The sequence below is a fragment of the Eleutherodactylus coqui genome, chromosome 6 (genome assembly GCF_035609145.1).
Source record: "Eleutherodactylus coqui strain aEleCoq1 chromosome 6, aEleCoq1.hap1, whole genome shotgun sequence".
NCBI classification, from domain to species: Eukaryota; Metazoa; Chordata; class Amphibia; order Anura; family Eleutherodactylidae; genus Eleutherodactylus; species Eleutherodactylus coqui.
Window position 1 is genome coordinate 194,370,205 of NC_089842.1, and position 19,702 is coordinate 194,389,906.

General features: G+C 42.5%; 1 protein-coding gene across 2 annotated transcripts in view; it reads right to left on the reverse strand.

Annotated features, from left to right (window-relative positions):
- Positions 1–19,702, reverse strand: part of NPAS3 (neuronal PAS domain protein 3) — a 459,032-nt gene that overhangs the window by 222,802 nt on the left and 216,528 nt on the right. For both annotated transcript variants that reach the window (XM_066608554.1, XM_066608553.1), the window contains exon 3: positions 11,715–11,959. In XM_066608554.1, the coding sequence (XP_066464651.1) occupies positions 11,715–11,959 (245 nt within the window). The remainder of the gene's footprint in view (positions 1–11,714; positions 11,960–19,702) is intronic.

Sequence of the window (19,702 nt, forward strand, 5' to 3'; positions counted from 1 at the left end):
GTGACTGCATTATGGTATAGATATCCAAAATACATGGGAATGGTGACCAGCGTGCTCTTCCAGAGACTAATGACGTTTTATTTATATGAAATATGATACTATTCTGAAAAATGGTGAACACTTGTTACAATCATTGTGATGGAAATGCAAAGGCAAGCGCAGATGTTCACAATAAATGTATTTTGAGCCAATAAAAAAAAACTCTCCATGCAATAAAAGCATTCATTCGTCAATGTTTCAATTACCAGTTCAAGAATTCCAATTGTTCCATTCTGTAGAGACTAAGTATCAAGGTTCTGCTAGTTAGGGTCATGTTTCCACATAATTGGTGTCTGTTACAACTTTGCACAGGTGGCCTATGTCTCATGTCACGTTCTTTACATGAAGGTGTGCTGGGGCTCATGTCTTACTTCACATTATATTTTGCAAGCACAGTTAAAGAATTATAATCTGAATGCTGATTGGCTATTAGGGACACCAAATCCACATTTTTCTTGTGGGGCTTTTTTTCCTTTCCAAAAGACGCAGTGTTTCTCTAATATTTATTATTAAACCCATTTCCCTATACCCTGATGGACAGCTATTGATTAAAATAATTGTCATGAGATACTACATTTCGCCTGCTCAGATGTCTACAGGGGAAATAGAAGACTGGCCTCAACATCTCAGTGAAGTGCCTACCAGTCCACAGTCCTGCCATGACCCTTGGTGTTGGGTGCAACAGGCTGGACCTCGGCGGTGACACTAGGAAACTTGTGGAGTGGCGGGAGGGCAAAGCACAAAGTCATCCGAACAATTCGGTATCATGTAATCCTATGCGTATATTTAGCTTTAAATTTGATGTGAGGTGTTTCCTGGTCCTGATTGTCAGCAGACCTTCTCAGCACTTTATGTGCTAACTCTGTGATATTGACTAAGGCCTGTGATTATGACCTTGCATACACCTCACTACCCATTTGCCTGGTTCCTGTAGTCCTACTAGTATTTGACTTTTCTTTGTTCCTGACTCTGTTTGTGATTACCCTTGGCTTCCCAGATGTTCTTCCCTGCTGGTTCCACCAATGAGCGGCGACTTTGGTCATTCACCCTTTGGATTCATAGCAGCAAAGGCCAGAATCAGGGGTTAGGGGTTGTAGACCTGTGATATCTATGTTCTGCTAACCAAAGTAGCTAAGACAGATTGTAAAAGCGTTGTTGCTCGACAGGTGATTTTCGATATACAGCAATGTCACAATCTTCAGCAAATAATGTCCACGGGACAAACCCTAAATGGCACTGCAAAAATAAATCCTGTACTAAAAGGCAAAAAGGCTACTTCATATCTAAAATCACAAGCATTTTATAGTATATTTAATACAGCTAGACATCCAGGACACATTATGGAAGGGCCTGATGAAGGCACTGTCCTGTGCAGAAACATGTAGCATTAATTGTTAATTTTTATGTGGTTTTATTACTCATTAAACTATTTGGCATTCTGACACCGTCTTAATCGGTACAAATTAATAGTAGCAACCATCTGAATAAGTATTTTTAACTTTTTTTTAGTTGTACAATCTCTATTACAGGATATTGTGTTATTTTTGGGAAGTTTGTGAACTAACTTCGCACTTATCAAAAAAACAACTACTGATTGTGCTCAACTAAGATGAATATTTTACAAGTTTTATTCCCCTTTGTGAAATATCTGATGGCCATGTTCCTGCACATTGTAGGGTGCAGGTGCTTGTTGTACACTATATATGCACAGTAGATCTTCATCCGCATAAGGCAAACACAATCTAACAGTACTGCAGATACACGCTGAAATCTAATGCACAGGTATCTGTAATAAGTTGTTGTGAAGCTGTAGGAACAGATTAATTAAAGAGAAGAGGAATGTGAAGAAACACCAGGAGACCGCAGAAGGACCGGAGGCTGATCTCTAAGCCTGTGTAGTGTACATTGTAAAATGTGACATGCACATGTGGATGAGGATGGCAGCAAAACCATCGAAAAGAAGAAAATATAGGAAGAATGGAGGAAAGAAATATAAGGTTTTACCTTTATAAAAGCTCAGAACATAAATTTCTGCAACTGCAAGGATTTATTTACAGCAAATGATATGCATCAGCAGTCAGTTTAGGCAACACAGCAATTTTTATCATTGCTAAAGTCATCCTTAATTTATTGTTCTGCCTGGAAAACATAATATTCTATTGGTCAAGCTACAACATTGATTTTTAATAGAAAAACTGCTCACCCCAAACAACAGAAGACGGAATAGATTGCCAGCTGTAGATGCAGATTTTGGGTGATTTTCTAGCCTGATCTCTTTGCACAGTGGTTCACTACTTCAGCTATAGGGCACATTGGGTAGAACAGATATTTTATAGCAAATGAAAAGCAATCATAAATACTGATATAAAGTTACAGCGGCAAAGTATGATGAACAACCACGCACACGTCTATTATACATTGTGCTTAATATTGGAGCAGGTGGGCTTCCGCACACTATCCAAGTACATCATATAAACCCTTCAGGACCAAATGTCATGCCGCACTACATGTACTTGTGGTACTGGCACTCTATACAAGCATAATACTAAGCAGCCTGCCCAATGTATAGTAGGTGTGCGAGTGGTTGTTCTTCAGTATTTTGCACCTCTTCTACCTCCTCGCATAGCATTTTGCCTTCTGCTGGGAAGTGGTGTTTGCACCTCCCCATATATCAGCAAGTATCACCACTTTTCAGTGATTCTTGTGTGGATCTGATCCCTTTTCCCAGTGATTTTTTTTATAGCAAATGAGTAACATTGCTGACAAACATGGAGGATTTCAGTAGAAGAATTCCAGGCACAATGGATAAAGCCGTCTCAATATCCTGAATTAGGTATGCGATTGCCAATAATGTACAATTTACTGCCTTTATTTAAGGCCCTTTTACACGGGGTGATGATTGGGCACAAATGTTCATTTGCCTGATCATGAGCCCGTCTAACTGATGGACGAGCAAACACTCATTCGTACGCTGATTGGATCTTTCATGCCCACATTAAAATGATTCCTGGTCTGTAACACATCTCCTCGTGTTAAAAGGGAGATTTGCTACCAAGCATCGGGACAAATGAGTGTAGTAACAATCATTCATTACTGGCAATCCTCGGCTGGTGTGAATCACAATACAGAGCGCCAGTCGCCATGTTATATGTCGATCAGCACTTGTTATAACAGGCTTCCTCAGGATAAGATACTTCATTAAGGGCGCCTACCCACTGGCGATTTTTTTCCTGCGATGCTAAATTGCGTTTTGCGTTTTTTCTGAAGAGCAATTAGTATAGAATGTGTTCTTGTCCATTGGGGGGTTTTTTTCCGGTCCGTTGCAATTTTTAACATAGGAACTGTCAGTTGCATATGTCTCCTTATTTTTCTCTTAATGCACCCATGATTGTCAATGGAAATTAACGAAAAAAACGTGAAAAAGCCGCGGAAAACGCACGGAAAACGCCGCGGAAAACGCTGCGTTTTTCACGCACGAAAATCGGCAACGCCAGTGGGTAGGCGCCCTAAGAGTGAAGATGTGGTCAAGACAACGCCTTTAATATATTTAAAGGTTTCAATCAGGTTTCTTGTCTTTCCTCTAGTGAGTAATCTAGAGGAAAGCTGTAATTGAGTGCATGTACTGTGGCTTCTGACTACTATAGCTGGGGTCTAACCTGAGAAGAGGTAACAGCCTCCAGCACAGGCATCATGGCAGTGCAAGGCACAGAGCATGGACAATCACATTACTGGAGCTCCCAGACATACACATTTAATGGAGGTCTGTGGTGGAGGTCATGCTGTGGCACCCATCATCCATAGGCTTCCATGTAAAAATAAAATTACACTGCATGGTATATTTCCCTTTTTTTACGGAATCTGTTGTATGGAATAGCGTAGTGTATTGTATACTTTATTCCTATACCTTATTTTTTTAAACAATATTTCATTGGGTTTTTTTAAAATACAGCAAAAAATTTGCCAAGATAAAGGCAAAAGTCGGAAAGACATCAAACTCTGGTCTCAAGTCCATGATACAAATAAATTTAAAAAAAAATTTAATTATGCATTATTATCTTCTGTATGGATACATTATAGAAAAAACATAGTAAAATAAGAAACATTTTAACTCCTGATCTCCCCAAGTCTGGATGCCCAAGCTGATCCCTACTTCCGAAAATCTATAAGGAAGCAAAGCCTATGCTTCATTAGTAAAGTAACAAGGAGCTAAATCTCAGAGTCTGACTCTGCAGCCCAGTAGCAATCAGCTTGATAAAGATATCAATGTCTTTTATCATGTCTCAAACCTTTAGACGCTCCCGGTGTGCCTTTCAGATGCTCCAGAAGATACCACTCAGTTTGTTCAAAAGATTTCATCAGGACTTTGATTTCAGCATCATTCAAGGTATGACTAATGAAAGCCGCCCACTTTTTACAGAATGACTTTACATGACACTTCTCTCCATATCGATTTTATCTATATTGAGAAAGTGCTTCATTTGCAGCTCTATATCCTATAATGACGGTACCCTTGGTTTGATCCAAGAATCTAAGAGGCACCTCAAAGCGACCAACAGGGCACCATCCACAATCACAGCAATTCTGAAGTACAAGGAAGAGTTATTTTCTGGACGAAATGTATCCATTGGGTTATCGGTGTCCAGAAGTTCTAAACCTCTGGACACATCCAAATGCAGTGAAAGAGGTCTTCTGTAGGCAGTTGATATTATGGCAGGCTACTTTCCTCTCTGGGGCCTTAGGGTGGAGTGGAATGCCACAATAGCTTTATGCATAAGGCAAAAATAAGTTTCACCCCCGTTGCTTGTTCAGGACTGCTTTTGAATCCGCATCCAACCTGAAAGCATTAGGTTTGTAACATGACAAGTTTGGAATGTCTTTCCCCAACACTTAAATAATGAGTCACTAAATGAATTATCTGGCGGGGTTCTGACTGAGTGGTAAATTCTTGAGAAAGTCGTTGAGTTTGGTAATATATAAGTTAATGGGATGATAAATAGTTCTCCAAGGCAAATCTAAAGAAAAGTTTGGGCCCAACTTACGCGCAACGATTATTGCTCAAAATTCGCTCAAAAGCCATCGAATTGTGTGTAAATGCTCCCATCTTTCACTCTTTGGCTGAACGATGATTTTTAGGTGAGCATAAAATCCATTGTTCAGCTGGAGAGAAGATAACACAGACTGCATGCTGTGTTTGCTGTCCATGGTGCTGTATTCTCCACGGGAGCTCTGATTACATTGTATTCAGCTTACAGAACAAAGGAGCTGAATGTAGAGAACAGACCACCTGCTGTTCTCTGTATACTGGTCCCCGAGGCTCATTTATATGCAAATGAAGGTGATAAGCTGCTAATGGACATTAGTGTTATGATCTCTATTTGCTGTTATTGGTTTTAAGACCATTGTATTCAGCAGAAAACCCGCGGCAGAACAGAGGAGCTGAATGCAGAGAACAGACCACCTGTTGTTCTCTGCATAAAGCTCTTGAGGCTCATTTACATGCAAATGAAGGAGATAATCTGCTAATGGACATTAGTTTATGCAAAACAATCGCTCAATCTTTTGAATGATTATCTTTGCGTGTAAATGGGCTTTTTGACCGCTTTATTACCATATCTAACTTTCGTGGCATCCCGCTGGGCGCTTCAATACCTTATTTTGTGGTATATAGATGTATACTGGCCTGAAGGAGGCCAAAGGCACACCGTCTTTCAGCCTCTGTCAGGTGAATGGAGCTCTATTGATCTACTGGATATGTAGGAGCTTTCCTGGTATACACATTGTATATCGATTACACGAGTGAACAGGCTCTGTTCTTTATGACCAGCAAATGTCTGTGTGTGTGTGAGCCCATGTATATTTGTGTGAGTGCACATTTGCATATTAATGGACAAAAAAACACTGCTTCCCAAAAAACTCTCAAGTTCTGCATACCCTGATGAGCATTATACCAGGAGAAGAGCTATGGGGGCAAAAATCTAGTTATGGACATAACACACAGAGCTGTATAGGCTACTATTGTTAACATGGCCCACTGACAAAAAACCAAACAACTAAATTGATGCAACTGAAGTCAAGAGATCTGGAGGGTCTTGTTGGTATTGTATAATTGAGCTTTTCTTGAAATCTACACAACAGAATATTTATTCTAATACCCATTTAAGCCTCATTCACATGACCGTATGTGTAAAACGCTATGGGGGACCTGCAGTATTTTACCGCTCTGTGTGATGCTGGCAGAGAGCCAGTAATCGCCACGTATGGCAATGGGTGAACGACACATGACCGCATATATCACGCACACTGTCATGCGCAGTGTGACTTTGTATTGCATATGGACAGCAATGCATGCACTGCCCATAGAAAAGAATAGGGCTCATGCTGCATGATACACGGAGAAATAGAGCATGCTGCGATCTTTTACACGCTATTGTGAATGGATCGATGAAAGTCCATGTAATCCATTCACCGTGCATCACGCACCTAAATCATGGTTGTGTGAATGAGCCCTTATATAGAACCTAACATATTAAATGTCGGACTCATGTTCACGGGCGGATCACATTCCGCACATGGATTTCCACAGCGGGAGACCTGCGAAAACCATTTACGGGATGTAATGGTTTTCCCACGGGGATGCACTGCGGATCACCCTCATGGAAAAAAATTTGCAACCCCACCTCCCTAATTGATTTTAACCTTCAAACCCGCAATTGTATTTGTGGATGCACTGTGGATCGTCCGCACCCAGTGATTTCTATTGAGTCCGTCCGCACGGAATCCATACTGAAATGGGGCATGCTGCGATTTGTTTTCCGCACTTTGAATTGCAGATCTTCCGCGCAGGAGATCCATGCGGATTCCGAAAATCAAATCCGCCCATGGATATTGGGCCTTAAACAGTGAGGTTCCAAATGTTCTTAAGGGGATTGCATTTAAACTAATTCACAAATTTAAGATACATGTTTCTTTTACATTGCCATAGAGATTAACGACTATAATGCAAGGCATACAGGCAGGCAATATTGTGCGCTCATACCAACAGTCTGCATGCCAATTATTTGCCCTTTACTGTCATGTAGTTAATACCATGTACAAGGTAACTGACCAATTATAATAGAACTCTTCTGATAGTAGTCAAATGAAAGAAACAAAGCAGCCCTGTACGGCAGAGCCATGAGCGTCACAGTATTAGTGTCATGGTGTGGTACACCCTGTAGAGAAAGGGTGTAGAATAAGCCAGGGCCATGAAAATAGACAGGCATGCTCAAGCTCCAAGGTCTTATAACCTAAATGTTTCTAAAGTAGGAAGGGGAAAGTGCAGAACTGTAAGGTCCTTATCTGCTCTCACATTCTGCAATTCTGCATGAGAAAAATTATTTGTCATTATTATGGAGGGATTTGAACCCATGCTGCTAAACACACCGCCCTGATTTGAAAACGGATGCGTTATGGGAGCAGCGACCAAAACAGCTCTCCTCCTCCTCCTCAGCCAAAAGCAATTTCTTTTTCTAATTTTAGTTATGCACAAGCCTGCGGGCATCATGAGCGTTTAGTAATTAGTTTTATAATTACTGCTGTTTTGCTCGCTGTCATTCAATTTTTCTTACAGCCCGGCCCGGGAATGCAATGTCTCTTGCCCACAGCTGTGGAAATTGCTCTACGATTAGAAAGCAAAAAAATAAATAAAAGAAACAGGGAGATAACGAACAGCAACAGTCTTTGTTGGGTGAGATGTGATGCCAAATTTTTGCCTGTTCCAGTTAACCCCTGAAACAAAAAGAAATGATTCGCCTCTGGCTGTGAAACAAATGCATAAAGATATTCGACGGGCTGAATCCCTGCTACATTTCTTACTTTCATGCTTCATTCTGATAGAATTTTATTACTTCAGATGAGTTTGTATCAAGGCTCACCGATGTATGTCCACATCAAAAGAATTTACTCAACAAGATCTCCTGTAATGTGTTTGGCGACACTGACGGTTTGACTTGAGAACCATCGTACGTGATATAAACTATCGCGCGATGAACTAATTGGGTCTACTAAACATCGGACAGGGAAACCATAACTAACTAAACAACTAGTCTTATCGAGTATGCGGGCATGCTCAGTAGATCGCTCATTGAGCGGCCGGTTCGCCTGTTCATAGTGGAGGAACATTAGTCTACAAATGAGACGTTTGAACTCAACGTCCCTTCTTCTATCCAGTTGTTTCTTTAGGACATGGGGCTCATCAGAGGTAACAGATTCCATTTAATATAGGAGAACTGGTTGGGATGTACATAGGAGAGTTGGGGAAGGAATAGTCTACCACAAAGAACAGTTTTTCTGTAAGTGTTGTAACAAATAAGAGGGATGGAAAAGGGGTGTTCTGGTACCCATTCAGCGCAGCATATATTTTAAAGGGGCTGTCCTATTGCCAGATACATTTTAACTTATGGTTGCACATGTATTAGAATAACTAATCCAGTGGAACTTACGTGTCCTCAGACCTGGCAACCCTACAGTCCTCTCGGTCTTTGATTCGGTACTGGGGTCTGGTGGTAGCCGTTCCACAACAAAGGCCACATATCGGCATCTGAGCGGATATGTCACAAGAGTGGCACTTGACCACTGCGGCCTCTGATAAGGTCATTGGGTAAGTACAGCTGATTTGGTTATTTTAACACCTATTCATTCGCAAGTATAAAAAATAATTGGTAACAGGACAACCCCTTTCAGAAAACAAGTGAGCAATCTTAGTGCTATGTACAAATATATGAATGGACTGTACAGAGATCTGTCTAATGATCTTTTTAAGTAACCTTTCTTGTAATTATGACAAGGGAGCATCCAACACATCTAGAAGACAATCGGTATCACCATAGATGGGGATTCTCTATGGTAACAGCTGTAACATGATGGAACGGTTTGTGAATAGATGTTGCAATGTTCTTGAAAGATATAGTATCCTCCATTATACTATCATACATAATGTTATGTGCACTAGATTGCTAAAGATGGGTCTTTGATCCAAGGATTAAATCTGATTACTATATTTGGGAATAGGAAGGAATTTTTACTCCTCATATGAGGCAACTGGCAACTTTTGCGCTTCTCTGGATTAACACTATAGGAATATAGGGTAGACTTGATGGACATATGTCTTTTATCGGCCTTATCAACTATATAAATACCGTATGTAAGTGGCGGGTCATTACCTCACATATGACACAGAAAATTCAATAAAACATTTGACAAGTATGCCATAATGACATTTACTCACTACTATAAGTTTTCTTTTATAACACTGTCTCAAGAACTGGCAATTAGTAATCATCCAAATAAGAAAAAAAGTTCCAATTTTCCATTCCCAGTTTTTCTTTTTATACTAGGGTTTATCTGCTTCTGTCTTTAGACCTTTCAAGCTGCCACAATTATTGCAATGTGTCCATCCCACACTGCTTACCTACATGATCAGCACAATCAGTCAGATGTCGAATTCAGTTGCATAAAGTCTGCATTATATTTTTGCACTTTAGCTATCAACAATAGCACCAAAATGAAGAATTTCAGTACACTTTAGTCCCAAAAGACACCCCTATAATGTAGTGATGCAGCCACGAGGACCCAATTCTTTGAGAATGGTTGAATGAGTTTAAACTAAAGGGTCCCGCAAGTAAAATAACATCACCATTGCCTACAGGCCATGTCTGGTACTACACCTCAGGCCATGGGGCTAAACTGTAAAAGATTACCATGGAAAACACTGGTGCTGTTTTGGGGGAGGAAAACGGTCTTTGATTTAGGGAAGATTTATATATTTTATGAGGATGTGCTATAGCAGAGCTAGGGCAGTACTGTACTACTATGCATTCTTGCATCTAATTTGCCATAGAGAATAAGACAACCTTTTATTTTGCACTTTTTCAAAGAAGAAAGGAAAAAATATGACAACACTCCACAATTGGCGTTCTGGCAAGAATTGTATGAAGTGAATTTAGTGCATTCACCTTACAAATAGTCTTACAATAAATCATCTTGTGGTTATTGAGTTTTGTATGGTCGATGGCACTTTTAACACATATACATGTTTGCAATCACACACATTAACGTAGCTGCCACCCTCCTCACCCCTGCAGCACCCATAGGGACAAATTTTGGGTAAAATTTTAAGAAATCAAATAGAAGTTAGAAGTAATGCCTTCCAGAATCTGTAAATATCCAGTGATCACTTGCAGTTGGACTGGGAGGAAACTACAAAAGATTGTGTGATCCCGAATCATATGTAAATGATGGAAACTGGCTATGTGAGGGTTAATGTCAGGCAGCCTATGTTTGCAGCGCTGTCAGTCAATGAGCACGCCGGACTCATTAATCTGCCATCTTTGTTTACCTCATTGCACAGCCTGATTAAATGAATGATTGCTGACAGCTCTATGCATTTTTATTGTGCATACCCCGACAGCAAAAAAACGTTTAATGTCAACTAGTATGGGACCGAGAACGAAAAGACACTGGGGTTGCGATAAGAGCCTTTCAGACTATACACACTTAGGGCTCAGTCACAAGAGCAATTGTTTCACGCATGTATGGGTACGATTAAAAAAAAAAACCAAAAAACGCACATCGTATATAGAAAAATGACATGACCGGGTCCATTGACACTCATGTGTTCTGTCTTTTGCAGGTGCAAATTTTAGGTGCATGTAAAAATCGCACATGTGACCACTTCCATTGGAAAGCATTGGTTCTATGTACATGCAATTTAAAATAGCGTCTATACATGCGCTTAAAAATCGCTTGTGTGACTGAGCACTTATATAGGCTCAGGATCTGGAGCAGCATGGAAGGTCCTGTGGAAAAAGATCCAATACTGTACTAACAGGCCAAAAATGCTGCATGCTTTCCGTTATGCAGGGAGGAGGATACATCTGTAAGTGAGAAGTCAATGGAAGCTGTCCAATCCGCAGCCCGTCTGCAATTGACATTGCAAACTGGCAGCATATTCCGCGGGAAAGCAGGAGTTAAAAAAAAAAAAGTGCTGCACACACGCGGTGCCCTGGCCGGCACGCCCGCACGCATTCTCAATACAGAAGAAAGCAGATTTGGACGTGGATGCTGAAGACCCACACAAGTAAAAAAGGTGTCCTCAGATGCGGGCACGGTCGGATCCTGCTGTGGGCTCCGGCAGGCAGAATCCAACCCACTCATGGACATGGGGCCTAAAGGAATGTGAGGTATGACCAAATGTAGGAACATAATAATATGCATTATACAGTACCTCTAGGATATCGACCGTCTTTACCTGTAGGAACTACCTTTGTGTAAATGAGGGAGGTCAAAAAATACTCACATTAGAGATATCCAGTTAGGCAGTTGCAGAATGAAAAAAAGAAAACTAACATAGTACCTAAAGGTTTTAGCCAACTTTCTCATCTTGTTGAAGATCAAAATTCTGCTACAATCACTTTGTTTTTGCATGGTGCAAATAGGTATTTATTGAAGATGTAGTAAAACCAGTGATATAGTACAGTATACAATATATGCATTCCATATTGTGATACAATGACTTCATTGCTTTCTAGTTTGTCATCAGCTTAGACATTTAATGCCATTGCCCACAATATTGCCTTCTGATTATTTTCTTATCTCCACCATCACAATTTCTATGAAAATACATGTGACTAACGCACCTTTCACAGAGGTGTTGGGAGGTGGGCCTTCCATGCGTAAGTTCCATGGCGGGTCTCCCTGGTTGGCAAAATCTCTCATCTTTAGGTAGCTGATGGTCAACCGAATTATGGAGGCCTTATCCAGTTGACTGGTGATAGCTGCAGGGAGAGGAAGCAGTTTGGCAAGTTCGTAAAACTCAAAATTTTCCTTTCCACGTCGCGAGCGAGCAGCATCCCTGGATTTTTCTTTCCGCAGGGCTTGTAAACTGTTGTGGTGAGAAAAAAAAAAAAATGAGGAGATCCAGTTAATACATTGTATATACAGGACTTTGTGTACTTCATAACTCAACCTGCAGAATCATTAATAACTACCATCTGCAAAGCTATATGCATTTGGAATAATTAATTCAAAGGCAATTTACATAATCATCAACTGCTGTAAATGATATCTGTCTTCAAATATACGCCATATTCTTAGTCCTTATACATCCAAGACCGCCGTACACAGGGCAGGTTCACACGGCTTTAGGAGTGCCAGATCCAAGTCGCATTTCTCCGCCCTAGATCTGACACTTTAATCCGCGGCAGACCAACAAGGATGAGCTTTGTAGTTCTGCCACAGATTTTCATGCAGATTTGCACACAGATTTAGCACCAGTCTATGGACAAATCCACTTGCGGCTGCCAGACACGGTTTCCATGTGGCAACTATACCAAAAACAGACGTGCCAATTCTTTTTTTTTTTTCCTGAAACAAGGATTTCAAAATGTGAGTGTGAAAAATCTACACTATATGAACTATGGGATGGGTTTCCATAGCATCCAGCAGAATGCTAAAATTGTGTAGATTTAGCTCAGATTTGGACACGGCATCTGAACCCAAATCTCCGGAAAAATTTCATTGCATAAACAAGGGCGGAAGGTTCTGCCGTAAATTGGAATGAGAAGTACACGAAAAGAATGCAAACTGAGTCTCCGGAGGCGGTTATTTCGCAAATCTATCCTTCAGTTTGCTTTTCTGTCTTTGATGGAGAATATATGCGTCGCGCAAAACCTGAGATGACAAACCCTCAACTAGCCAGCTTGGGTTGTCTCATTTCTGGTTCATTTTAATCATAAGGGTCAATGACTCCAGAGTACCATTTGGGACACTTTGTTCATCCAGCGTTTTCAATAGTATTAGGTATATTAGACACTTATCCACGACTATGCAAACGAAGTATAAATTCCATCTTACTTGAAGTCTAAAGGCTAAATCAGAGAAGACTGCACCAGAAGTTAAAGTGGTTCTCGCAAGTCTCTTCTTCTCCCCTATTGGAGGGCAGTATAGGATACAGAGAACTGAGCTCAGGGATATATAGATTTCTAAGATTTTATTCAGTCATTTCGTGTAATAAGTTGTTTAGGGGCTCCTGCACACTTGCGTTTTTCTTGCACGCTTTCACGTGATATCGCTGCGTTTTTTTTCATACGATCCTCAGCAGGACTTTCTAAAGTTAAAAACGCATCACATAAAAATTGCAAAGAACCAACTTGCAGTGCGTTTTTAACATTAGAAAGTCCCACTGACAATTGCGTGAAAAAAACGCGCAAGAAAAACGCAAGTGTGCAGGAGCCCTTAATGCTGCAAGGTATCATAAAGAAAGCCTGTGAGTCCTGATTTCTCGACCCACACGGATGATTGACAGCTTTTTCTACATGATTTTGTGCACAAAGCTCTCAATCACAGTGTGTAGGTAAGGGAAATCAAGATTCACAGGCTTTTTTATGATACCTTGCCGCATTTAAAGAGCTTTTTGCATGAAAATACTGAATCAACATCGAATGTGAGACTTACGTTCATTCAGTTTAGTCTATTACCCTCCAATGTTGATCCCGAGAAAGGCAAAAAACCCCAATGAGATAGAAGCCATTTAAGGGAAAAAAGTTTGTGCCCATCTCCAAATCTGGTAATCAGAATAATCCCCAGACCACCGACTCTTCTGAGGAAATCAGTGATGTAACATGTAATATTGTAACACTCAAGAAAAGCATCCAGGCGGCTCCTGTACTCTTGTAGTGAGTTCGCCATCATCACGTCCTCAGAGAGTTCCATAGTCTCACTGCTCTTACAGTAAAGAACCCCCTTCTATGTTGGTGTAGAAACCTTCTTTCCTCTAGACTAGTAATGATGAACCTTTTAGAGACCGAGTGCCCAAACTGCAACCCAAAACCCACTTATTTATCAAAAAGTGGTGCCAACGACCCCTGTCGTAATAAAAAGGACAGGGCTGTTGCAAAATAGACAGTGTGCAGATTTTGACTGCTTTTTGTGTAAACATACCCCAGCGGTAATAATGACCCCCATGGCGGCCCAGTGGTAACATTGACCCCCCCCCCCCCACAGCACCCCCAGTGGTAAATGTAACTCGCCCCACCCACAGCGGCCCCAGAAGTAATAGTGACATCCCACAGCTGCCCCAGTAGTAATAGTGACATCCCACAGCGGCCCCTAGTAGTAACAGTAACACCCCACAGTGTACCCCAGGAGTAATAGTGACATCCCTCAGTGGCCCCAGTAGTAATAGTAACATCCCACAGCGGTCCCCAGTAGTAATAGTGACATCCCACAACAGCCCCCCCCAGTAATAGTGACATCCCACAGCGAGCCTCAGTAGCAATAGTCTCTAAATGTGAAAAAAATGAGTTGTTCCAGCAGCACCAACAATCTCCCATACAGGTCAGGTCATCAAAATGCACAGCCAGTCAGGAGTTTCAAACCTTCCACTCCACATAAGTCCAACAGATGAATAGTAGAAGACCGGCGGCATAAGCAGGATGCAATCAACTGTAAAGTTTATTCACCCATCATTTATAAGTAGTAGCAATATTTTGGCCATATGAGGAAGGCCATATGGCCGAAACCTTGCTACTACTTATATATGATGGGTGAATAAACTTCACATTTGATTGCATACTGTTTATGCTGCCGGTCTTCTACTATTCCTCAGTAGTAATAGTGACATCCCAAAGTGGCCCCAGTAGTAATAGTGATATCCCAGAGCGGCCTCAGTAGTGATAGTGATATCCCAGAGCGGCCCTAGTAGTGACAGTGACATCCCTCAGTGGTCCCATTGGTAATAGTGACATCCCTCAGTGACCCCAGCAGTAATAGTGACATCCCACAGCGGCCCCAGCAGTATTAGTGACATCCCACAGTGGCCCTATTACTGATAGTGACATCCCTCAGTGGTCCCATTAGTAATAGTGACATCCCTCAGTGGCCCCAGTAGTAATAGTGACATCCCTCAGTGACCCCAGTAGTAAAAGTGACATCCCTCAGTGACCCCAGTAGTAAAAGTGACATCCCACAGCGGCCCCAGCAGTAATAGTGACATCCAACAGCGGTCCCCAGTAGTAAAAGTGACACCCATAGCAGCCCCCAGTAGTAATAGTGATATCCCACAGCAGCCCCAGTAGTAATAGTGACATCCCACAGCAGCCCCAGTAGTATTAGTGATATCCCTCAATGGCCCTGAGTAGCAATAGTGATATCCCAGAGCGGCCCCAGTAGTGATAGTGACATCCCAGAGCGGCCCTAGTAGTGACAGTGACATCCCGCAGTGGTCCCATTAGTAATAGTGACATCCCTCAGTGGCCCCAGTAGTAATAGTGACATCCCTCAGTGACCCCAGTAGTAATAGTGACATCCCACAGCGGCCCCAGCAGTAATAATGACATCCCACAGTGGCCCCCAGTAGTAATAGTGACATTCCACAGCAGCCCCAGTAGTATTAGTGACATCCCTCAATGGCCCTGAGTAGTAATAGTGAAATCCCAGAGCGGCCTCAGTAGTGATAGTGACATCCCAGAGCGGCCCCAGTAGTGATAGTGACATCCCAGAGCAGCCCTAGTAGTGATACTGACATTCCTCAGTGGCCCCAGTAGTAATAGTGACATCCCTCAGTGATCCCATTAGTAATAGTGACATTCCTCAGTGGCCCCAGTAGTAATAGTGACATCCCACAGCGGCCCCAGCAGTAATAATGACATCCCACAGTGGCCCCCAGTAGTAATAGTGACATCCCACAGTGGCCCCAGTAGTAAAAGTGACAACCATAGCGGTCCTCAGTTGTAATAGTGACATCCCACAGCAGCCCCAGTAGTATTAGTGACAGCCCTCAATGGCCCTGAGTAGCAATAGTGATATCCCAGAGCGGCCCCAGTAGTGATAGTGACATCCCAGAGTGGCCCTAGTAGTGACAGTGACATCCCTCAGTGGTCCCATTAGTAATAGTGACATCCCTCAGTGGCCCCAGTAGTAATAGTGACATCCCTCAGTGACCCCAGTAGTAATAGTGACATCCCTCAGTGACCCCAGTAGTAATAGTGACATCCCTCAGTGACCCCAGTAGTAAAAGTGACATCTCTCAGTGACCCCAGTAGTAATAGTGACATCCCACAGCGGCCCCAGCAGTAATAATGACATCCCATAGTGGCCCCCAGTAGTAATAGTGACATCCCACAGTGGCCCCAGTAGTAAAAGTGACAACCATAGCGGCCCCCAGTAGTAATAGTGACATCCCACAGCAGCCCCAGTAGTATTATTGACATCCCTTAATGGCCCTGAGTAGTAATAGTGAAATCCCAGAGCGGCCTCAGTAGTGATAGTGACATCCCAGAGCGGCCCCAGTAGTGATAGTGACATCCCAGAGCGGCCCCAGTATTGATAGTGACATCCCAGAGCGGCCCTAGTAGTGATAGTGACATCCCTCAGTGGTCCCATTAGTAATAGTGACATCCCTCAGTGGCCCCAGTAGTAATAGTGACATCCCTCAGTGACCCCAGTAGTAATAGTGACATCCCTCAGTGACCCCAGGAGTAATAGTGACATCCCCTCAGTGACCCCAGTAGTAAAAGTGATATCCCTCAGTGACCCCAGTAGTAATAGTGACATCCCACAGCGGCCCCAGCAGTAATAATGACATCCCATAGTGGCCCCCAGTAGTAATAGTGACATCCCACAGTGGCCCCAGTAGTAAAAGTGACAACCATAGCGGCCCCCAGTAGTAATAGTGACATCCCACAGCAGCCCCAGTAGTATTATTGACATCCCTTAATGGCCCTGAGTAGTAATAGTGAAATCCCAGAGCGGCCTCAGTAGTGATAGTGACATCCCAGAGCGGCCCCAGTAGTGATAGTGACATCCCAGAGCGGCCCCAGTAGTGATAGTGACATCCCAGAGCGGCCCTAGTAGTGATAGTGACATCCCTCAGTGGTCCCATTAGTAATAGTGACATCCCTCAGTGGCCCCAGTAGTAATAGTGACATCCCTCAGTGATCCCAGTAGTAAAAGTGACATCCCACAGCAGCCCCAGCAGTAATAATGACATCGCACAGTGGCCCCCAGTAGTAATAGTGACATCCCACAGTGGCCCCAGTAGTAAAAGTGACACCTATAGCGGCCCCCAGTAGTAATAGTGACATCCCACAGCAGCCCCAGTAGTATTAGTGACATCCCTCAATGGCCCTGAGTAGTAATAGTGAAATCCCAGAGCGGCCTCAGTAGTGATAGTGACATCCCAGAGTGGCCCCAGTTGTGATAGTGACATCCCAGAGCAGCCCTAGTAGTGATAGTGACATCCCTCAGTGGCCCCAGTAGTAATAGTGACATCCCTCAGTGACCCCAGTAGTAATAGTGACATCCCTCAATGGCCTTGAGTAGTAATAGTGACATCCACAGCAGCCCCAGCAGTAATAGGGACATCCCACAGCGGCTCCCAGTAGTAATAGTGACATCCCACAGTGGCCCCAGTAGTAATTGTGACATCCCACAGCGGCCCCCAGTAGTAATAGTGACATCCCATAGCAGCCCCAGTAGTATTAGTGACATCCCTAAATGGCCCTGAGTAGTAATAGTGACATCCCACAGTGGCTCCAGTAGTAATAGTGACATCCCACAGCGGCCTCCACTGAACTAAAGAGGAGACATCAGGGGAAGGAGAGGAGGATCCCGGGTACACAATGACGTCACAGTGTGCGCCAGGATTAGCGCCGCTTAGTGAATACCGTCAGTAGAGCGACGGCCCCTGCGGGTATTCACTGACGTGGTGAGTGGCCGATGGCAGTGCGTGGCAACAGGGAGGGCTCTGCGTGCCACCTCTGGCATGCATGCTGTAGGTTCGCCACCACTGTTCTAGACGTAGAGGGCGCCCTCTTGTTACAGTCACAGTCCTGGGTATAAATAGATGATGGGAGAGATCTCTGTATTGTCCCAGATATATTTATCTATAGTTATAAGGTCTTTCCTCAGCCATCTTTTTTCTAAACTAAATAACCCCAATTTTGATAACCTCCCTGGGTATTGTAGTCCGCCCATTCCATTTATTACTTTAGTTGCCCGCCTTTGCACCCACTCATGCTCTGATATGTCCTTCTTGAGTACTGGTACCCAAAATTATACACAATATTCCATGTGTTCTCTGACCAGTGACTTGTAAAGAGGAAGAACAATGTTCTGATTATGTGCCCCTATACCTCTGTTGATGCACCCCATAATCTTATTTGCCTTGGCAGCAGCTGCCTGACACTGGTTGTTCCAGTTAAGCTTACAGTTAACTAAAACCCCCAAGTCCTTTTCCTACTTAGTGTGTAATGGTGGGATGTACTTCCTCTGCCCATGTATATAACCTTATATTAATCAGTGTCATAGAAACAATATGTCACTATTCTATGCAGTTCCCAGATAGGACAACACATTAGACAAACTCTTCTGAGGCAAAATGGGCATCTGACCCTTATAAAGTCTGCAAACCCACCTATAATGCAGCCACTTCAGCCTCTTTTCACCAAGTTTGCAAAAAAGATGCACACAGACGACTCTTAAATTAGGAATACAACCTGATATTGCAAAGCACTGATTTATGGTTAACTTCTTGTAAAACCCCATGTTTCTGTCTCTTTATATGTAGAGTGTCAGATATGCACCAGGTTATGGATTTTCCTGAGCACACCTTCTATTAATCAATTACTCCAGCTTGGGAGACGGAGAGGCTGCTCAGCATCCCCAATTCTCCCATCAAAAATTCATCAAAGGCCGAAGTTCTGTAGCTTTGAAGCCTCCCTGCACCTCTCGTGTTTCGATGTCTAGCGATCAGAGGCACCACCCGTCGCTCCCTACCCTGGCCTCTGTAATGGGAATGCTTGTTCTAACATGCTGAGCTTTCGCAGCATCTAACGGGAGAACAAGTGCAGGGGAGCCACTGCTGGGACTCCTTAGGCAACCATAGTGCTATTCATATTAACCACCTCTCAGCCAAAGACACCTGATGTGCAAGCCTGTAGAAGTTCGTACTCTCAGACTCCTCGGAGAACTAAACCTAAACTCCATTCTTTAAAATTCACAAAACTAATTTACTTTAGTTTCTAAGAAGTGTCAAGTCCTAAAGTGTCGCTTTGAGTATAGCTGGCCGGCTTAGATCTACTGCGTGCATGCACGACCATTAAAAAAGTTTGTTCTCTTTTGGACAATACTATTTGTCAACCCCTTGGCCCCACAGGTACTTTTCATTTTCTTCGATGTTGTTACTTCCTCCACGTTAACTTTTCTATTCTTTTGTAGCCTCATAACCAGGCTTGTTTTATGTTAGACAGGTTTCATTTTTCAATGGTGCCATTTAACATACCATATATTGTACTGAATAACTTTCATACATTTGGGATCGACGAAACCCCCAAAAACTTTCAACACTACTTTTTAGATTGTACAAGGTGAAAAAAAACTCAGTAATTTTTCTGTCATTGTAATTTTTTTTCTTTACGCTGTTCACCGCAGGGGTTATTTACAGACATAGTTGTAAAAAGGATGGTTATTTGTTATTGTGTAGAATTTTTTACTTGATAGAAGCGAACAGTTCTTTTTTTTTGTTTTGATATAAAAAAAATATATATTAAACTTTTCTCTTTTTTTTGTAATTTAATAAGGAGACTGAAGATAGAATTGCTTGTATGATACACTGCTATACTTCTGT